At 41.2% G+C, this 22261-nt stretch overlaps 1 protein-coding gene across 3 annotated transcripts in view; it reads right to left on the bottom strand.

Annotated features, from left to right (window-relative positions):
* The window catches only part of UNC80 (unc-80 homolog, NALCN channel complex subunit), a 122371-nt gene that overhangs the window by 52917 nt on the left and 47193 nt on the right, over positions 1-22261 (bottom strand). For 2 of the 3 annotated variants that reach the window (XM_058839471.1, XM_058839472.1), the window contains exons 23-30: positions 20810-21022; positions 19495-19630; positions 16607-16740; positions 14935-15100; positions 9567-9667; positions 6899-7096; positions 4849-4956; positions 4003-4141 (exon numbers count right to left, since the gene is read on the bottom strand). In XM_058839471.1, the coding sequence (XP_058695454.1) occupies positions 4003-4141; positions 4849-4956; positions 6899-7096; positions 9567-9667; positions 14935-15100; positions 16607-16740; positions 19495-19630; positions 20810-21022 (1195 nt within the window). Of the gene's footprint in view, positions 1-4002; positions 4142-4848; positions 4957-6898; positions 7097-9566; positions 9668-11220; positions 11425-14934; positions 15101-16606; positions 16741-19494; positions 19631-20809; positions 21023-22261 lie in introns of all 3 variants that reach the window. The other variant, XM_058839470.1, reaches the window with a different exon arrangement.

Here is a 22261-nt window from a genome sequence, read left to right as displayed (position 1 = left end):
TATTTGTTATCATTATTATTGTATTTCTAATTTTATTTAATTAATTAATTAATTAATGTTTACTTGGCAAAGAAACACTGCAGGTGTACAAACCCACACCAAAAGAAACCCCATATCTTGGCTCCATAAATCGCAATCACCAATCCACCAGGCCTAGAGAAAATTGTATTTCTTCATGAAACCAAGCAGGTGTGATTCCACCTTCTGGAGCCACACAGCATTACAGCTGAAGCTTGTAAATTCTTCTGGAAAATCTGCTTTTTAAAATAAAGCACACCTTCGATCTTCTCATCCATGATTTGCTCAAAAGAAGAGTATCTCTTGAAGGAAAGAGACTAATTGAGTTTGGCTTTCAAAGGTTCTGCTTCCAAGTGATTTGTGTGCTGATTAATCAAGGCTGATTTAACAGAAACTCAGGAGACAGTGCCCCAGTAGAAGTCACCTGGCTATTTTCATGTGTGAAACCAGTTCTTAGTTAAGTGGGCTCCATGCAATGATTCCAATCTGTCTCCAAGAGAAAACAGACAAAGGACCACACAAAACAGCAGAATGGCAGCTGATGTGAGGAAATAAGCTAGAAATTCCTGACTGAGAGACAGTTTTACAGTCTATAAAAGCTACACAAATTTCTACAGAGACAGAAGCCTCCCACACAGCCCCTGAAACATACAGGGGATGCTCTCACCTGTGAGGCGAGATGTGACTCCACAGATACTTTCCCTGGGTATTGAGAGGAAAGATTCTGTGTGTACTCCATCATCAATTAGGTGGTAAATACATTGGATCTTAAGCTGCATTGTTTCTTCACTAGCTCTAATATATATAATACATATATACATATATATATATATGTAGTATATGTAATATAAGGTAATTCTATCATGTACTGTATATTTTCTACTAATAGTTATTTTTAATTCCTGTGTAGTGAATAGTCTGTTTAAAATCTTGTTTCTGTTAATTTTGTGTCTATTAAATAAATAATTTATTCTATGACAGACCAAATCAGCCATTATTAAGGAACTTGTGAGCAAGAGTGGGTTTTGGGGCGCTGGCCACCCCAATAAAGCTACTGTCTGCTGCCAGAGGCCTGGGCAAAAGGCAGGGATTTATCTAAACTCCTATCTCCAATTGTAACAGTAGCTGAGCTAACCCATTGCTGTTTCAATGGATCCTATTGGAATATAAACAGCCATTAATTAAAATACAGACTGATGGAGGATAATCAGTGCAGATGGTGTCTGAGGGGCACTGCAGGAGACAGGAGCAGAGGGATCAGTGTGGCTGTGGGAGTTCAGTGGTGTTAGGGAATCCATGGCTTCTTTGACCAGTGTCAAAGCAGAGCACCAAAGACAATCTCTCTGGATTTGGTGGCTGTTCCTCCACAGTAGCAAGAAGACATTTGCCACTGTGTTTTCTTCAATGCTTATTCAGCAGGTGCCAGGCCCCAGAGCAGTGCTTATGGGAGGCAATGTGACCACTGCAGAAAAACAAGGCTGGAAACAAGTCTCTGACTGCCTGGGCTCCTGGTGCTGCTCAAAATCTGTGGGGACCTTGAAGTTTCACCAGCTCAGAGAATCTTCTGCTCTCTGATCTTCTCAGACTATAACAAGCCTTAGTAGGACAGATGTAAAAGTGTGAGTTCATTCTGAAGCAACGAAGAGCAGAAACAGAGCCCAGAGGAGAGGTCAGCAGATGGTGCTGGAGTACATTAACAAGGCATTCTTTTAATCTAGCTTCTGTATAGCAACACTGGGGGTTTTCAGGGTTTGACCTTGATGAATGAAATTTGTGCTTGGTCTGTATTCACCTGCTACCAAATAAAAGATACTACAGACCCTCCAGTGGATTTTAATCTTCCCTTCAGGAAAGGGAGAAGAAGGAAGATTTATTTCAGAGGCTGCTAGCACTCCTCAGGAAGAGCAGCAAAGCTTCATCCCACTCCCTGTGACCCATGCAAATTTTTTAATTAGAATCACAGAATCATTAAGGTTGAAAAGGACCTCTAAGATCAAAGAGTTAAAAAAGTATCCAAAATTATTCCCTCAGGAAGGGACTTGAAGCAGGGAAAGGTGTACAGCATCAGGCAGATTATTTCTGTTTATTTTGCTCCTTTCTCTTCCCGTGTACACATTTGACCTGGGAAAGGCAAAGGTTAAAGGGAGAGCACAGAAAGACAGAAATGAAGTGGTCTGGGCACTGGTGGAGTAGACCAATGGAAGAAGTAGACTGCTGGAAAATCTGCTTTTCCAGTGAGGGAAAGTGAGGGAAACCTGAAGGCCACGAGGGGGTGTGGGTCAAACAATGTACTTCAGGGCAGAATTCATTGTTACGTGTGGAAAATAAAGGCCTGGTATACTAGATTGAAATGTGATGGAAAGGGGAATGATGTTTGAAGAGCGTTTCAAAACTCTTGCACTGTTAACAGCTTTTGATTAAAAATGTCTGTAACTTAATCTTCAATGAAAGACGACCTCTGCCTTGATAGGTATGCAAACCTGTGAAAGGAGGAAAACTTCCAGCCATTTCCTTGCCTGCTGGGGGACGAGAAAGGCAGAATTTGAAAGCTGTGGGAGATTGGTTCACAAACAAATTCAATTAATTTGCAGCTTATTTAAGTAAACTGTGTACTGTGTGTGAAGGATGTTCACAGTTTCTAAGGCTGTGGCTCATGATTTCTGGTCATCTCACATTAGCACACACTGACTAAGAGTGTTTGGACAGGACAGTAAGACTAGAGAGGACCTCCTGAGCCATGTCATCAAATTCTTTTCATAAGCTCTTAAACCAAAGGGCTTTTGCTTTCTTTTCTGGTGGTTAGGAATCTGTTTTCCACGTGAAAGAAGTCATAAAACATTATTACCCATCTTCATTCTACTCTAACAAGTTATTCTTGAATGTTTAATAAATGATATTTCTTTAAATAATAATTAAATAATCCATTAATAATAATTAAATAATCCAATAATCTGTCATTATGAAGAGTTAAGATATCCCCTCTCAGTCTTCATCTGAATCCATTAAATAAATACCCTATATATCATATAAGCTCTTAATTCTTCCTCCTGTCCTAACAGCATCTGTTACACATAAATATCTTACTTCAGTGACCAAAATTGTGCATTAGAAGTGCTGTGTTCTAGGTAATTGTACATCGTGCTTTACAGTAGCATTAATACTTTGAATTGCTAATAAAATACCTCTTTTGACACATTCTGACTGTGTTTATTTTTTCACAGCTGGTCATTAGGTCAGCCATCTTTTGGCCAAGGGATAAACTCTGAACCCAGATCGTTTCCATGGGAGAAGATCCAAGCTCATAGGAGAAAAATTCTTATTACTACTTTGCAACAACATATGTGATTTTATATTTTATTGTAATAAATCTCATGCTGTGTGCAGAATTTCAAAGTGCTGCTTTCACAGGTACATGATGTCCTAATCATCTGTCTTAAAGATGCTTCTCAACTATGTGTCATCAGCAATCATCTGTACACTTTAAAACCTGGTGGAAATGGAAAATTTAGGTATTACCATACAACAACAGTACTCAATGAGCAATGCTGTTGTCTCCATGCAACATGAGAATTTTCCTTGTAGCATAACAGGAGCTGTGACAGTTTCACTCTCATTCCCTGGGTCATTTTTGCATGCAGTCTCAACTGGTACTAACATTTCCATGAGGCAGCAGACAGAATGCTTTAGCAGACTCTGGACAGACTGAATCACCGTGTTTCCTCTGCCTACAAACCCAACCGAATACAATTACTAATTTTTATATTCTTCAAACATCCCCCACATCCAGGGCCTCAGAGAGAGCTCCCTCCTGATCCTTCTGACCACCTCTTTTCCACAGAGTACACAACACTCTGTAGAAACCAAACAGCCCCCAAGAAACCCGTGCTGGCCTTCAGATTCCTCCACTGCAAAACTGCAAGGTCCTGGGGTCGGCAGTGAGTTGTGCAGCCTCAGCAGCCCTGCAGAGGGGTTTGGCTCTCTTACCTGCAGCTCCAGCCATGTGCTCATCCACACTGAGCAGGAGCTCCCATGCTGCTGGCTGGATGTCCCCGTACATCTCCTCGGTGAGGATAGGAGCTGCCTTGATCAGCAGTGACAAAGGGGCAGGGGAGAGGCTCATGACCTGCAACAAACCAAGCCATGCCTTAGGGCTGAGCTGTGCAAACTGTCCACAGGGAAGAACACACTTGGTGATTTTACCCTGGTTTTGGTCTGCAAATTACCTGCTAATAACCTCCAAGTTCATCATTTCAGAAAACTCTCCAGACAGGGGACGTGGCTTGCAGCCTATACTAAAATGGCAGTGTTTCTACTTCCTAGAGTCGTTTGCTTGTCCCTCACATCACCAAAACACCAAAAAAGAGGACAGAAGGAAAGCCAAACTCTCCCAAAGTAGTGCACAAACAGCGATACAGGTCCATTAAACTCTCACTAAGAACAGGCTTATGAAGATTATGTTGCTTTTCAGGAACCTTGAACAAGAACAAAGAAAACTAATACTGTAAACTGATAGGCTGCAGTTAAACATACCTGTGAATTCTTGGGTTTTCTGTATCCTCAGCTCTGGTGCATATGTCACTATGGAAAGCCAGAGATGCAGACTGTGATTTAATGGAGCTAAATGTTTAAAGGATTCTTTGACCATGTTTCCTTAAGAGGTTTAAATTTCATATTACTCAGATTGGGAAAAGATGTAGGGCTGAACTGAGTGATATTCAGGCACAGTTCTTCACACGGGCTTGGAGATCCATATATATTTTCACTCTTGTTGCATTTTAACCTGGCACCTATACATCTGCCTCCCTAACTAGCATATGGCCTAATTAGTACCTGATTCCTGATGTACTTTAGCATTCCAGAGTCCTTCTTCCCTTCCAAGTTGATATCAATCACTCTCTTTTTAAGAGAAGGAGTTCTCAGGCATGACTTGTCTGAGCACTGGAAGGGAATAAAAAGAAAGTGGAGTTCACATTTATAGTTCTCAAAATGTGGAAAAAGGAGATTACGTACAAGAGGAATTTCCATATACTAGAAACCATCTGGTATCAGAGCAGTAGCTGGCAACAGGCCTAGTATCAGTGAGACAACACATCTCATCCAGTTTTCTTCTATTTTTAACAATGCTTTTCTCAATAAAATCTTAAGGCAGAGGACAGGAAATCAAATGAAGAATGTGAATGTGAGTGTAATCTTCACTGGTGGCACAGCCATGTATTTAGTTAAGTAGATTAGAGGCAAAAAGTTTACATTTTCCCCCTAAAAAATTACCAGTGCAAGTCTTCAGTGTACAGAATGATTGCTTTCACAGAATCATAGAATCATTGATGTGTGAAAAGACCTATAAGATCATCGAGTCAAACCAGTAGTTTAATGCTAAATCATGTCCCCAGGTGCCACATCCTTACAGTTTTGAAAGCCCTCCAGGGATGGTGCCCCACTGCCTCACTGGGCAGCCTGTGCCAGGGCTGGACAAACCTTTCAGAGCAGTTTTTCCTAATATTCAGTCTAACCCTCCCCTGGTACAACCTGAGGCCATTTCCTCTCAATCATGCCCCTTGTTTCCTGGGAGCAAAGTCCCCCTTGAGCCTCCTTTTCTCCAGGCTGAGCCCCCCCAACTCCCTCAGCTACTCCTGGTGCTCCAGCCCCTTCCTCCTCTCTATTCCCTCCTCTGGACACACTTCCAGAGTCTTTATATGTCTTTCTTGGGCTATGAAAAAAGCAAAGATTGTCAATTGCTCTCTGGAAGCGAGGTCTGTGCAAACACCCTGCACGTGTTTTTAGGAAACCTCACCGCCTCTCAAATTCTTTTTTCCTGCTGCTTCTTAAATGTTTTGATGGTCTGATCTGTGATGAAATGCATGTCTCTGTCTTGGAATTCAAATCTGGAGATGAAACAAGGCACAGAAATGCACATTTTTTCTGCTACCTTTCATGAAGCATAGCATCTATCGTCTCTTGCCTGGCTTGCAGAGGAAATGACTGCCTCTCTTTCTAAATAACTCGTGCTTTTCTGTGCTAGAGGAAAAATGCAGGGTTTACAGTTTTCAGGAAAGCAGAAACATTCGCTTCTGTTTCACCTGCTCTGTGCTTTCCTCCCTGAAAATATCCTTCCATTCTCTAACTTGACAGGAAACAATCTCCTGGTTGATGAAGAAACATAATGAATTTTTCTCCTGCATATGTCATTGCCAGTGATGACACCCTCTTTACCCAGCTGAAAGCTTCATGAGAGTTTCATGAACACTTTTGCTTTCAATGTCACTGCAAAGCAGTTGAATGGCTCTGCCATTAGAATTTTTCAGGATAACTGTAGTCTGTCTGCTGTGGTTTAACTCTTGACACAATTCAGTTGGTGCCTGGGTGGGCACTTTCCTGGAAGCAGAAATGTATTTCCACTAAAGTACACTATGACATATAAAAAGGCACAAAGTTGTCTGAATGTCCTGCTGAAATGGTCACTAAAAGGAGACAAACATTAAAGACTAAGGTATACAATTCTTGGAACAGCTGAGACTCAGACCTAAAAGAAAGAAATTACACAAGATTTTATAAGAATTTCAAGAGTGATTCTAAATAACAGAGAAGAAAAAGCATGAACAAAGAGAGACAGAATCCACAGGGTAGTAAATAGAGACCACTAAAAATTGAAGTCAGGTTGTAAGCTTTTTAAATTACCTTATCAGCAATTAAGATTCATCCCAATCAATACAGATTACATTCCTTACATAATGATGAATGACTTAATTGCTAAGCTAAGCTTAGGAAAAGCTACATTCATTTTGTCATGAAAGAACTGTACGAACACATTACGCAATTTTCGAAGGCAATTATTACGTGCCTGGACAAACCCCAAAACATTCTGCTTTTTCCATTTACTCACTTCCTTTTGTTTTTTGCCTCTTGCCACGTTGTTCAAAGTGCTGTTTCCTCGCAGGGAGTCCACTGTATCTCCATACAGCAGCTTGATGGCCCGGACAAGGCGAGCACAGGACCGGCTGTGGTGGAGGTAGCAGTGTGGGTGACAGTAGTCAATGTGTGTGCATATGAAACTCTGCTGGTTGCATAACAGGATCATAACCTGGAAATTAAAAAATAAATAGTTACCTGTAGAAAAAGGAGTTGCACAGGCAGCCATTGGGACAGTCAAGCAAACTCAGCCTAGCTAGGGAGGTATGAGCACAGATTTAAAAAGGTGTGTGTGTGTCTGTGTAGATCTTCATACATACAAGAGGTTTGCAAACTAGCTGGGCATGGCTAAAGAAGCATTAGTGCTAACAAAGCAAAGAAATAGAGCTGCTATAAATGTGTTTATTCAGCTGGTAGCAAGACTAAGGCTGAGGAAAACAGCATCCTCTCAGTTTGCAGAAAAGCTCTCTAAGATTAGAGCCTGGACTGGAAACCATCAACTAGCAATTGTTATTAAAGCTGCAACCCCACTGTCTTTGGGGGGTAGTTTGCTTCAGGGGATGAAAAGGGAAATACCTCAGTATTTCAGAAATCAGCTGTGTCTGCTGCCCTGCATCTCCTTCCCTCAATGTCATTGGGTAGACCCATCCATCCAGCCCAGCTCTATGGTAGCTGGCTCAGTTGCTGTTTCTATTAGTGTTGCCATATGGCAGCAAGGAGTAGTAAAACTTATCTAAAAATCAGGTAAATATTTAGCTATTCTGAGCCCTGCTTTGCTGCAGAAACACTGGTATTAATCCCTAAGCTCCTTAATTAAGGACAGCCTTGGCAAGCCTACACTTGAGTGAGTGCTCTCTGGTGTAACTCAGATGGTTTCCACAAACCCAGCCTCTTATTAGCACTCTGAGGAAAACACACAGGCACCTCAAAGCCATTCACACTGCAGGTCTTAATTCATTCTTTATGAATCTTTCTCTTCCCCCCACAATCCAGTGCAGAAATACCCAGAACTACCAGAAGGAAGCTATCCCAATTTTCCATCCTCTGTGTCCATGTCTGTGCAGCTGCAGTCTGCTGGATCTCTCTCCAGGCTGCCACATCATTCTCAGCCTTAAAATATTTAAGCTGCTAAAAATCACAGGAGCTTAATCTAAAACAAATCTGTGTAATGTTTCTAGGATTCCTGTGTTTGCCTCCTTGTTCTGGCCTCCTATTATTTCGGGATCAATAAAGAATAACTCAATATTTGTATCAATGTGCAAATTGTACAGCAGCACTGTCGAGCTTCTATCAGCCTCTGGTCCACTCTGATAAATTGCTGTAATGGTAGATTGACACAGAGTGAGGACACCATGGTCCAGGCTCCCTAGAGGACAGGTAAAGGAAATGTTGGTGTCTTGGTGTCTTCATAACAGCTCTTGGAACCAGTGATCCTTTTGAGTTTTTTGAGTTGTTTGCTTGTAACAACTAAGTAAAGCAGCCTTTTTTTTTTTTTTTTTTTGTCTGTAGTTTTAGTAACCATCTACCCATACCTTCTTTCTAACAAATGAAAAAAATAGCATTGCCATGTAATATTGCTACTTGTGTGTCATTAGCTGTACCAGGTGTTTTTTCAAATTTTCCTTTCTCCTATGCAAGTGAATCACACGTGAAGTGAGACAAACATCTCAAGTTTCCTTCAGAATTCGTGAGTTCATGCATCCTCCAACACTGAGCAAGGGCACCATGATTTATCTCAAGCTTCTAACTTGAGATACTTAGTTTACTACATTGTACTTTCCAAATGAGATATATGTGTCACCAAGAGCATTAGAGTACTGTCGGAAAACAGGGAAGTCCAGGGATTGAGATATTCAATTGGAAGACATGGCATTCAAGTTCTCTGCCCTGCCAGCCTCATGTAAAAAAGAGAATTATCAAGAACTGTTTCTAACATCAAAGTATTGGATTAAGCCTTTTCTTGCCCACACCCCATGGGAACGGGGCAGCTGAGAGCAGTCTGTGTGAAATATCTGGGGAAACAAACGAAGATACCAAGTCAGTATTGACAGCTATCTTCCCCAAAGGCAACTCCAAAGTCAAAGGGTGACTGTGCAGTCTTGGGACACCTGAAGATTGAGCAGTGCAGACCTGCCCAGCTGGCTTCTGGCAAGCCTAAATCCAGGGATGCCTTAGACCCTGCATGAGCAAACCACAGCTGCACTGTTGTGCACTCCCTGTCTGTTGGACAGAGTCAAAACTACACAAGGCTCTGTTGGCTTGCATGAGCAGCTTCTAAAATGCCACCTCCCAGAAGGTGGGGCTCAGTTCACACTGCAGCCCCATTCTGCTGCTCTCTCTGAAATACACACTACTTGCCATGCTGGAGATACTGAGCTAATGTATTTTCCAGCTGAGGTAGTATGGCTGTCCCTGCACACCCAAGGAGAAAAAAAACCCCAAATATACGAACTAGAGAGAAGGAGATTTAAGTCCTTTTTAGAAATGGCAAACACACAATTTCCATGGGTTGCAGCTTATTTTCACTTGAGATCCTTTATGCTATATGGAAAAAGCACGAACTGTGATCTGGGTATTGCCAGACAAAGGTTTTTCTATTGCAAATGGCATACTTGAGGGCACTGCTGGTGACTTGTACTTACGTGCAGCCACGACATGTTCCGATGATAGTTCTCCTCCATGCCCGTGTTGCTCAGTACCTCGTGTTCAATGCTGGGCTCGCTTGCACTCCAAGGGCTCCCTTCTTCAAAAGAAAAATACCCAAAAGGTTGTTGTTTTTATTGCTGCCTATGTGCTTTAAGACTAGGGACAACAGCTGTAAGCCAGGCCAGCCTTGTGGGAACAGATGAGAGTACACAGAATATGTCAGACTGGAAAGACTGCATTTGGACATCCCTCCCCAGTCCTGTGCTGGCTTGACTCTTACAAGAACTGTTTGGACTTGACCCATAGGCCATCCTGTCAGTAGCAAACATTGGTCCCTCCATTTTTATCTTTTTTTATTTATTGGAAGGGAAATGGATAATCCAAAACAATCATAAAAAAATTCTTTGCACCATTCAGATGCTTCAAATGGTTGGTTTAGTGATCTGCATTGACTGGGCTCTGTGGTTAAAAAGGTCAAGAAAAATCCTACCAGAAGTGGCATCCAACTGGAAATGCCAACAGGCAAAGTCCCTTCTAAGTGCCCATAGAAACTTCTAATGTCATGGGGATGAAAGGGGAAAAAAATCCTGATTCTAGCACACTAGAACACTTTAGAACTCAGCCAAGGGAGAGATTTCCCTGAGAATTTCCCTGACCTCTGTGTTTTCCCTACATACTACATACCCCATGGACCTCCTATAAAACTAATACTAATGATATTAAGAGTTGGCTGGAGATGACTTTTGGTTTACCCTTTTTCTTGTTTTTAAGTGAACTCTGACTCATCAAAGTTTACAGAATTGACAGTCCCACTTTCCGTGTTCTCCCACTGAAGCATCTTTTGGGCAACATAAAAATGACCATTAAACTTGGGAGGTTATTTCAGCTCTAAATGTATCCACAGTTTTTGGTTAACACCAATAGTGAAGGGAAACCCTTTAATTCAGCTGTGATGGAGATTTCACAGAGTAGGATGCACATCTTTTTTCCCATAAGATAAATGTATGGATATCCATCTTTTAAATACTAAGGAAAGCAGCTGTAAACCACAAAAATAGATGTATATGTCAGTATGTAGAAATATAGTACGCAGCATGTGAATGTTATGCTCTGCATATAGGAATACATGTTTTACATGTCACCCGACATGCTTGTGACATCATATCCAACATAGAATATGAAGTACATGCCTAAATATATATGTATTTATATATATATATTTATTTTATATATATATATATATATAAAATATACACACATATAGCCAGTGTGTTGCTATGGACACTAAAATATCATATATACATATGACCTCATGCATTCATTATATCCTGTGATTTAGGGAGGGGTGTGTGTGCAGATAGACAGGTGCATGTGCTACCCTAAAGAGAGCAAGCATTTGGCTGGCAGGCCAGCATTCTGAGAGCTCATGCTCCAACACGGTGCTGAACTGACAATCTGTGCACGGAGCCGACACTGCACCCAGGGTTTGTACCGTGTTCCTCCCAGGCCCTAGTCCAGAAGAGAGCTCTAGATTTTTCCTAGCCTGCAGAGGTGGGGATCTCTCGTCATTCCTAGCTCTGCTGCAATCACATCAAGAGTTTCAGGTCCTTCCTACCGTCCCCTCCCTTTCCACCCGCTCATCTAAGTTACCTATATCAGTGACAGTGTCCCTGCTGTGGGACAGCTGCAGCTCCTCATTCTCAGACTCTGAGTCCTGCCGTGATAACTTGGTGCTCTTTAGGCTGCCGGCCCGGCGAATGCTGGAAAGGGAACCCCCCTTCTTCACCCGGAAACTGCGGGTTCCTTTAATCTGGAGCAAGCGGGAGCCTCCTATCCTGATCTTCCTGCTGGGAACTGTATTAAAAGAATAAAAGAGGACTTTTTTCCCCTTAATTTTTCCCCATTTAAAAAAGAAAGAGATGCTGGCCCTCCCCGCCCTCCCGACCCTTTGCTGCCGGCCTGTATTGCAGCGTCTTCTGCCAAGGAATGTGGGCTCAGAGGCTCCCTCCAAAGCCAACGCCAATGCAGCTCGATCAGTCAGGGAGTAAAGATGCTTCACAAAAATGTGTTCAACACCTCATATCCTGGAGATCTGGTACATCGCTTCAGGCCTTGTCTGTATTTGGAATTAGCCTTTGTTCAACCACCAGCAAGTAGAGTCATCTACGCTAACAAAAACCCAAAACGCGGACGAGAAAATCCTACAATTCACACCGATTCGAATCAATTCCTGCCAGGAAGCAGGATCTGCCCAATGGATGTAAATTGCAGTTTTCCTTGCCAGTCCTTAGAGTTTACATTAGTGCAGCATCACCTCTTGCTATGGATAGCTGGCTGAATCCCAAGCATGAACAAGGCATCTTGGACAAACCTATTTTCCCACGGGCCTGGGCTCTGTAAACCTCACTGAGCTCTGCAGTAGGATCAATTATTTATTTATACAGCATGTGTGACTGCAAGAGGGGAGTCTGCTCCGTGGGGCTAGCACACAAGGCTTCCTTGAAGTAAGATTTGCATAAATCTGTGTCTCTGCATGTTACTCTTCATCATTAGAATGCTTTAGAGGAAACAGAAGCACGTGGATCTTCTCCTTCAGACAAATCAGCAGCTTTCAGGCATTAACAACATCCACTGACACTCTGCATTTTTGATGAGCACAGACATGGAATGGTTCAATGTTTAAAGCACCAACTGTTAGCACTTTCATTCTCCTCTTAGTTCAAAGGCATTGCACGGCAGTATGTCAGTCCAAATGTTGCAACACTCAGTCATTTCACTGCAGATCTAACCAGGCAAGGCCACGTGTGATCAATCACCTTTTGGTGTAGGGTTGTGAATGAACAGCACTGAGCTTTTGGGATACCACGGGTAAGCAAAATATTTAAATAGAATTGTATTTTGGTGTCAGGATAAAGCAGACACACCTTTGCTCCTGAGACTGCCCCAGTTCCTCCAGAATGGAATTCCCACTCCCATTTCCAGTGGCTAGCGTGCTGGTCAAAGACAGCTGGATATATTTTGAGAGCTACCTCTCAGTCCTCACAAATCAGTTGGCAAACCACTGTCGAGTGACCAAAGAATCTCCCTCCAAGTGACCATGCTAAGCTCCTTAGCAATTGCTACTGCTTGAATAACGTTCAGATCAGCTCCACGAATCCCAAATTGCTTAAGCAAGCTTGTAACTGCATTAATGGTCTGCAGAATCCCATTTTGGCACCCAAAAAATACATGTGATCATCTGAGAGCCTGCATCTACCTAACTGCAGTGTCTGTATTTCAGACCTACCTGGAGCAGATTCTATAGAGTAAACCCGTGGCTTTTGGATAGCTGCTAAGCCATGCCTGGGGGGGAGCAATGAGAGCAAAGTTTTTAACACTCCAGAAAAATGAAGGGAAACAGATTAGTACTCATCAAAGAGTTTGAGATAAAGAAACCCCTCACTGCAGGCAAGCAAAGTTTAGTTACATTCACACAACAGCGTTTTCTTATCTAGAAAAGTGTAGATTATGAAAGATGCCTCTGCATCTGAAGTGTTTGGCCCAGGTGGATCCCCAGAAGAATATGCTGTGGCCAAAGAAAAGAACAAAATTATTGTAACTTTAAAATATAACATTACCTTTCATTTATTAAGCTTTTAAAATAGTGGAATTACATTTTTGCTAAGTTATATTAGGATTTAACCTTTCTACCATAGTCACTTTCCCCATGTCTAAAACGCAGTAAAGAGGCATCTTTAGTAAAGGAAAACTACGTGACAGCTTAGGAAAAAGGGATAATGGAAAGAAAACTCAAATAAAACTGCAGGAAAAGGTAGTTTAATGGAGAAAAGGATGCAGAAAGTCAATACTAACTTTGCAAAAAATACATTACGCCTGTAGCACAGAAACATGCAAAGGAAAAGCTAAGTCAGCATTGTCTCTAAGAAAAAGAGGATAGTTAGAGACTTTCCACCAGCATTTCCCAGCAGGACTGGCTGCTTGAAGGTATTCTCCCACTCAGGTAATGTCCCAGTGGGCAGGACTATTCCCTGAAAAGCTTAAAAATGGTTTCAAGCAATTGTCATAACTATCCTCAAAAAAAAAAAAAACAACAAACCCAATCCCAACCCACAGTTTTCCTCATCCAAATAGGCAGACACATCTTATCCCACACATCTTAGACTATCAGACAGACCACAAGGCTGTGTGTTTTTCTGGGCTGCCAACATAGCAAGAGTAGATAAACTGAGGTTGAGCATCCATTTATCCAGCTCACCTTTCTTAGGTGGGTACCCATCTGTCTGCACAGAAGTAACTGGCCCAACAGACACACAATTTTGGAGAAAGTTTTATACCACACAAGTCTTGGAAGCATTTCTAATATATTCTCCAGTAATTGTGGCAAGGTCACAGCTGAAGACAAGTTGAAGACAACACAAACTTTATCCAAAGCCAGAAGAAGTCAATAAAAGCTCCTCTGAATCATTAATAGACATTACAGTTCTGAGACAAAAACCAGCCACAGACCTGACTGCTGTGAAACAACCATTAAACATTTATGCTTTTCAAGCAATCATCAAAATTATCATTCAAATTCCTGCACCTGCAAATTCCTACCATGAGACAGAATGTAAACATCTCTAGGAAACTTGTTAGAGGGTGATCTAGAGGTAGCTGGCAGTTTAGTCTCTAATTGCAAATACACACAATGACTATATTGTATTGCAACACTTGTACCACCAGATAGAATGTGAGTCTTGCATGAGATGGCTCAAAAATGGAAACGATCTGCTATTCTCAGCAAACACAGTGAGCTTGAAGTTTGCTTGTACGGTATAGAGTATGTTGGTAACATCAATCTGCTAGCCATCAAAAGCCACACAGTGTATTTTTAATGTGGTAGCAAAGAATTCAAGAGACCAATCACACTAATTTGTTGTGATGCCGTGACTTCCAAACTGGAACAGATTTTCCAGAGAAAAATACCAATCTTTCCTTCTATCTGTGATTTCCCCAAACTGAAAAAAATAGGATCAGAAAAAAATAAACACCGTTTTTGATCTTTATTTTTACAGTGAATCAAATGGGGATGTTTTTCTTAGCATCCCACTAAGAGACAGTTTCAAACAAGGCTTGCTCCTTTTTAGCAATTGTGCAAAGCTTTCTCTGTATTTCAGTCATAGCTCTGTTTTATCAAATTTAACATCTTTGCTTCTCACATTTATTATATTGAACCCTGAAGGCCAGAAGCATCTGGGAAATGATTTAAAGCCACATGACTCTATGGCTGCCTGCTTTTTAACACAGTCTATGCAAATGAAAACACAAAATCAAGCGCCACTTCACAAGCCCTGAGAATACAAAAGCCTTATTGTTCTGACAAACCTTTTTTCTCCTCGAAGCCAGCCTCAGATTTGAGTGTGTGGCTGCTGCTGTGTAGGGAATCCTTTGAATCTTCATTTTCATCCAGAACCCCAGCAAAGCTGATCTTTCTCTCATACCTGTGTCTGTCCATCTCAGGATCCAGACGCAGCCTGCAGCACTCCAGGTCCTGCAGCAGAATGTAGAACACACAGATGTGCCAGCAGTATGAGCTAGAGAAGCTTCAGGAAGAACTGCTTCAAATGGGCTTTATTTTAATCACACATAAGCCAACTGCTCTTTGGCCTTGCAGCAGGCTGAGCCACCTGCCAGGATGGGAGAGTTACCAGGTGCTAACACATATTGCTGGTTAACATTTCCCAGTGCATTCACACTCTGGCTGCAGGCTCAGGGGGGGAAACATAAATCACAGAATCACAGAACGATTAGGACTGGAAGGGACCTCTGGAGATCATCTAGCCCAACCCTCCTGCCAAGTCAGGGTCACTCAGAGCAGGTGACACAAGAATACAGCCAGGTGGGTTTGGAATGTCTCCAGCTGTGAGCAAAATGAGTTTTATCTGCTCCAGGATCAGTAGAAGGCTTTGGGTGAAATTTCAGTCAGGACCATCGACCTCACTCAGCCCAGAGCCTTGGCAAGCCTGCATGCTAAACTAGCTCACCAAAACGAGCTCAGTTGCAAATATTTCAGTTCTTCAAGGTTTCCAAGGCTGTGCTCCTATCTATGGAACCACTATGCCTACAAACACCAGTGGCAGTGAGATTTGCTCTACTGAAATTCCACCCATTATGTACCTGATCTTCTCGGAAAGGAAGCACCACTCCAAAAATACAGTTAATATTTTAGTCTGGATTATTTTTGCCTGCTTTTTTTCCCTCTGTATGAAGTTAGAAGCAGCACTCTATGGCCATTTATCTTACAGACCCCTTCATAATGTGCTCTTAAAGTTTCTTTTTATCTATAGCTCAGAGAAAAATTCCTCCTCCTCGTCTCCCATATACAATTCTAGAAAGGCATTAACCAGTTGCACTTCTAGCTCACATAAAAGCACTAATTTCTGTTGACCTTCATTATCCAACAGATTCTTAGTTCCAGGCCTAACTACTTAATGGCATGAATTCTAAACCATGGTATTATTCTGCTTGTGGATGCAGCCATTTATTATGTTGTAATATCATCAATGGGTTTAAGGAGGATTTTGCTGAATTTATTGCCCTTCTTGCATACCTTGAGGCTGATCCACTTCATCAGAGGTCATCTGCAGCCTTTGGAATAATTTTCAGAACCTATTTACAATACTATCCACATAAATCAGCCTGTCAAGCATAATTGCCATGACTAAAATTTGATCTGTCATTAATAAAAACCAGGGTAGTGGGGCTAAATCCTTCATGAAAATTTAACTTCTCATTTTTCCTTTCTAATTTTCATCCTGATTTCTTAAAGAAATTTGGCTTAAAAGCTGAACCTATGTCAGCCACTCTATTCTCTTCTCGTTCCATGCTACCCACCTCTGAAGCTGAGGGTCACTGAAACTCAACTCATCAACAGATGACTGTGTGCATGTGTATTTTTTGAAACAACTGGAGTTTTTACCCTTCCCTACCTCTCATCAGAGCCTGGAATCCACAATTCTGTGGGCAAAGCCCTCTGCAATGTGTGTGGCCCACTTACCACAAGAGGTTCTGTCCGTGGTCTGGGCATGTAGGGAAAGGTCTCTCGAAGGAATGTGGTTATCTCCAGCAGGAGCTGACACGCAGCCATTTTTAGTGCAAAAGGACAACAACATTTGGTAGGATTCACAGTGCCTAGGAAAGAACATTTCTATCATGAACAAGGAATTAATACCAGATCTGGAACCAAGAGGTGATGGACATTGTCACATATGGTGCAGAATGCAGTGAACTGCAGTGAAAAACAGGGGGCCTCACACTTCTGTGCTACTTTTCCTATGCTAAAAGAAAAAGAATCAATCAAATAACAAACCATGTATTTACCAACACATGAAACAATACTAACATTTATATTACATTATATTGTATAATATCACATTGGTTTTTTATATTATATTAATGGTATATTATATTGTATTATATTATTCATGATATTAGACTGCATTGCACTGAAGTAACATGATCATTAACATATATTATATATTATAGTATATTATGCTATATAATTATATAATTATAATATAATTATAATTTATATTTATAGATAGTATTCTATTCTATTCTATTCTATTCTATTCTATTCTATTCTATTCTATATCATATATCATATCATAATATATCATATTATATTAATGATATGATATTGTATATTATGTTTAAGTGCCTACTAAACTAACCACAAATTTACATTTTGTATGCATGTCATTTAAGGCTAATACATGTTAAGAAGTAGATGGACTTCTTTTCCTCTTCAGTTTTGCATTTAGCCAAATCTTTTGCAGTTGTGGAAAAGAACCACTTTCAAATATAGAAAATTATCTCAAAATAATGGAGTTATGACTAATTATTAAAGAGATACTTTTCCTGTTGTTATTATATATACACTACCCTGATAACTGGAAAAGATAGCATTCTTTGAAGTCAGGCTTCTATAACTGTGCAAGCAATCCATTATATAGAGATAATCAAGGGGAAAAAATCAAACTACTTAATCAAATTTTACATTCAATTTCTTAACCTAAAACTAAGAGGGGAAGAGGGATTATCAAAATACTTCAAGTTCTGTATCAGCTGGTACTTCAAGTTTTGTATTGAAACAATCAGATTTAAAACCATACCCACTGTAACCTGTGTGATACAATTCAAAGCTTAAAAGTACGAAGGATTCTTCCATGCTTGATCAATTTGAAAAGTACTTTTTAGGATAACAGACAGAAAAAAAATAAATAGAAAAGTTAATTGTGACAACAACTAACTGCACCCATTTTTAAAGTTATTCCTGATATTACCATTTACATACACTTCAGAGAGATTAGGGGTTTTACTTGCTTTTCTCATGTGTGATCTAATTGCTTTTGCATAGAAGACTGAACCAAACAAGTGAAAAGACACTGCAGGGATCAGATAAAATCTGACTCTTGCCAGATCCCCTGGACACATCACCAGTAATGAATTGTGGACTTTGTAAAGATTAAAATAATCTGAACTATCAAAAGCAAATGAGACATACAGTTTAATGGAATACCCAGTTGCATATTTAATGCTCTTCCATCTACTTCCTACAGCATATAAAGCAGCTTTTGAAAAATCCCTGCCTACAGCAGGACTGCAGATCAGCTCTTTTCAGACACTGGTTTTCAGGAGAGCACTTGAGCTATTAAATGGCTTTCTAGACCAGACCCTGATCTTTCTTTGTCTCGGGGTATCCTTTTAAAGCAGCTCCACATCCCCTGGAGTGCCTGGTATGAGTGGCTGAACAAAGAGAGCTGATCCAGCCACTCAGTCATCAGAATGCAGCTGTTCATTCTGTGCTGCAGGAGAAAGGATTTTCGGTATGCAGTCTCCTCCTGCTCTGGCCATTCCCCTAAAGGGAGGATAGAGAACAGGTACCCATGCCCCTGGAGCTGCCAGCACTGGCACACCACCAGTGGCACATGGGAAGGTCTAGCTTAGGGCCAACACCTTCTCTTGAGCTCATTTCTTATAAATGCCAGCTCACTCTTCCCACCAGCTTCTCTCTACTGCAAAGTGGGCCCCTGTGCAGTGATAAGAACAAACCCAGAACCAGGGGAGGAGAAAGCAGAAGAGAAACAGTGCCAGCACAACAGGGAACAGCAGCACACACAGACAAGCACCAGTAAATTACAGCACACATGTACACACAAATGGTGTCTAAAGAGCACATAAGGTTTGCTACCACCTTCACCTACAGCTACAACAGGATGTGTTTTGACAATTTATTTTGGTTTACAGGGTTTGCTATAACTTGCATGCCTATACAGACTTTCAGTGATCTGTCACAGCTCTTCCACCCTTATGTACACACAGGCACAAATGTGTGTGGTTTCATCATCTTGTTGTTATACAGACTTTTAATGACGCTTTTTTATTTCTGCCTGAAAATCAGGCACTGTATGGAAGTCAAGATTCAAAAGCCTTTAGCAGAGCTGTGCCAATTCACATCAGGTGAGTTGACCCTTCAGTGTTCAGAAATGGAAAAGCAGCTGATCTTCCACAAATATTTTGGCAGAAGTAACTGTGAGGAAAGGAACCTGAACCATTTTTGACACTCAGGTGACAGCAAGACTCAAGAAATAAATTATATCAATTATGACCCTGCTTACAACAGCAGTTTCTGTGTACAGGAATTGCAGCTCACTGCCTGGTTTCCCCTTCCCTTTTCCATCCAAGTCTTTCAGTACTGCTACACATCTGTCATGTTTTACATCCAGGCACAAAAAGAACAGGGAAGGATGCTGGGGGTGAAAGTGAGGGACTGGGAAATACAGCTGGGTGGCAAGAAAATGAAAAGAGAAAAAAAATATTAAGTGCTCCTAAAGCAGAGGTTCTTACAAGCGGGGGTTCTTGTAGTAAAGGGAGTCTCCTTACTGTCATCTAAAAAGTCTTCTTCCTCATCCTCCTTTCTCAGGCGCCTCTTGGTCTCCTCATCATAAATGAGGCCAAGCAGGTTGGCAGGACTCTCGCTCTCAGCATGGCACAGCTCATTGAGGCGGACACCAATCGCCTGCAGATGGGGAAAGAGAAGCACAGGAGGTGAGAATTTCAGCCCAACCAGAATGCCCTGGCTTTATTTTTATTGTCTAAAGAGGAGAAAGGGATGACAGAAGACTAATTTCTATCAGAACTATAATTTATTTCTCCTTTTTTCAACAAAAATTTGCATTGTCAAATTTCAGGATGAAAACTCTTAGTAAATTTAGTTAAACAATAAACCTCTCCAAACTGGCACATAACAGGCAGAAGGAGATTGAGCTGTTCTGTGGTGGGATTTATGTATTGATATGGTCAGCTTTATTTTGAGGTTATCTACAATGTGCTTCTACAAGAACCTACACTTAACCTACAAGAATTTGGGTCAGCAAGGCAGAACCTGATTTTTAAATTCCCATAAGCATTTGGATTTAATGTCTTCTTTTTTTTTTTGGGTGGGGGGAGGGTGAGGAGGATGGGAATCATGATGCTCACTGTAAAAATCACTGTTCTTTAGAAGAGGTGAAAAGCACAAAGCTCAATTCCAGAAATACACCTGTAACCGGTCAAAGGAACTTCTCCCACTATTTTGAGTCGTGGGAAATGACCTGTATACGTGTCAAACGTTCTGCAATTATATCCTGGGGGCTTTACAAGGAAATTGCAAGTGGAATTCACAGGGCCAGATAAGGCAATTGCCTCATTTCTGTATGGTAAGAGATCACAATCAAATAAAACTTGAAGGATTCAAGCACCAAACAAAAAGAGACAATTTTTTACATGACCCATAGCAGCTCTGTAGAGCTCCTTGCCAAAGAATTATAAGTGCTAACAGTCTGTATGGGTGCAAAGAGAAACTGAATTAAGTATGGCAAAGAGAAACCCACTGCTAAATATACAGCACCACACCTAGCTCAAGAAACCCTGGGCTAAATATATTTACAAGCAAGAAAAATAGAAAGTAATATCACAGCCTACATTTTCCCCTCTTCCTCAGCCATTCACATGTGATGAGTGCTGGGAAAAGGAAGAATGGGCCAAACAGATCCTTGGAGAGAACATGTCCTGGCAAAGTGACTTCCCTTAAGAAAGGGGTGATCCTGGAAGGCTTTTGAGTCCCCATCTCACAAGGACTGAAATTCCGCATAGGATCCAATTCCCTTTATATTTTGCCGTATTTTTTAACGTAAGTAGAAGAGAAGCAAACACTTACATCTCCCCACTGGTAGAAGAGCTTAGCTGCGTTCCACTGCAGCTTCTGGTTCCTTTTGTTGCCCACAATAGGGGAACGGCCACGGGACAGGCCCTTCTTAGTGATGTTCACATGGTGGCCCTTCATCCACTCGGGCCAGTTGCCGCGGTTGCAGCGATGGACGAAGCGCGCGCACTCCAGGAACAGGGCTGCTCGTGCCACCACAGGAGCTTCCTGAAATGTTTGAAAAAAGCCACTTTAAAAGCAAAGACACACTGGGAAAACTCCCCGAGCATCAGAGCATCCTGCACTTTAAAAAGTTCTTTGCAAGCTTGCCAAGGAGTCACGCAGTAGGAGCAATCTCTCCGTTAAAAAGCTGACACCAGAGTCTCTCTGCATCAGTCTTGAGCTACTAAAAGCAAGCTCATAAACACTGAACAGTCTTGCTCAGTCCAGAGCAGCATAAAGAAACACAATATGACCTTAGAAAGAACATTATACCCCTCTGGAATGTTCTCCTTCAGAAACCATCTAAGTGCAAAAGCAGAAGCATGCATCTAGCACTGTTACTGCACAAATAAATTGAGTTTTACTTTCACCTTTGCTGCTAATGTTGCAAATATTGCAGGAGCAAATGACACCATGGCCACACAAATCCTAGTATTTGTCACTTTAGGTTCTGCTTCTGAATCTTGGGAGTGAAAGCATAAATGGAGGCTTGTTAAAACTTTAGGAAAACTTTAGGAAAAGCACTATTTTACCGTTACAGTTAATATCTGTGGAAACAAAAATATATTACTCTGGTGTAAGTCAACAAAATTTCACTGGCCGAATTTCAATCACCTTAGCAAGTGCCAGGCAATTCAGTACTGAAATAACAAGAGGCAGCTGAGTTTTGAAAGGACTGACTAGTTTCCAGAGGAAAATCCTCCTGTCCCTGGCTTGAAAGAATCATTTTAATGGGAGAAATTATACTGAGTGTATCATAGTTTGTATGAAATCACCCAGCAGGACACATGTTAGACCACTAAGGAATGCTTCTGAAACTTTCTGAAATAGTTCAAAAAATAGACACAGTAATTTTGTTTCCTAAAGGGGCTTACTACCCTTTAGACTCAGGAGTAGCTTTTTCCCCAGCAGTCTAAACTGCCAAAATAACATCCTTACAGACATGAAAAGTGACTAAAAAGCAAATGGTTCTCTTAATTTCCATTCCATTTTCCCCTTTCTTCCTGCAATTTTCACAACCAAAACTCCTGCAATCAGCAGTTTGTAAAACTAAGAATACAACAATGCCTCACCAGCTGGCTTTAAAAGGTTCACTAACAGGGATTTCACAGAGCACAAACGTCTTTTAGTTTTACTTTTAGCTGCTGACAGCTTTAATGAAATAATTTAAGCAGATCTACTTATAAAGAAGATCATATCAATTTGGTCTATAAATACTAGACAGGCCCTGAGACCCTGTAAGAT

The sequence above is a fragment of the Poecile atricapillus genome, chromosome 5, assembly GCF_030490865.1.
Source record: "Poecile atricapillus isolate bPoeAtr1 chromosome 5, bPoeAtr1.hap1, whole genome shotgun sequence".
Lineage (NCBI taxonomy): Eukaryota > Metazoa > Chordata > Aves > Passeriformes > Paridae > Poecile > Poecile atricapillus.
The sequence above is the reverse complement of the archived record's forward strand: the minus strand, read 5'-3'. Positions and strand labels throughout refer to the sequence as shown.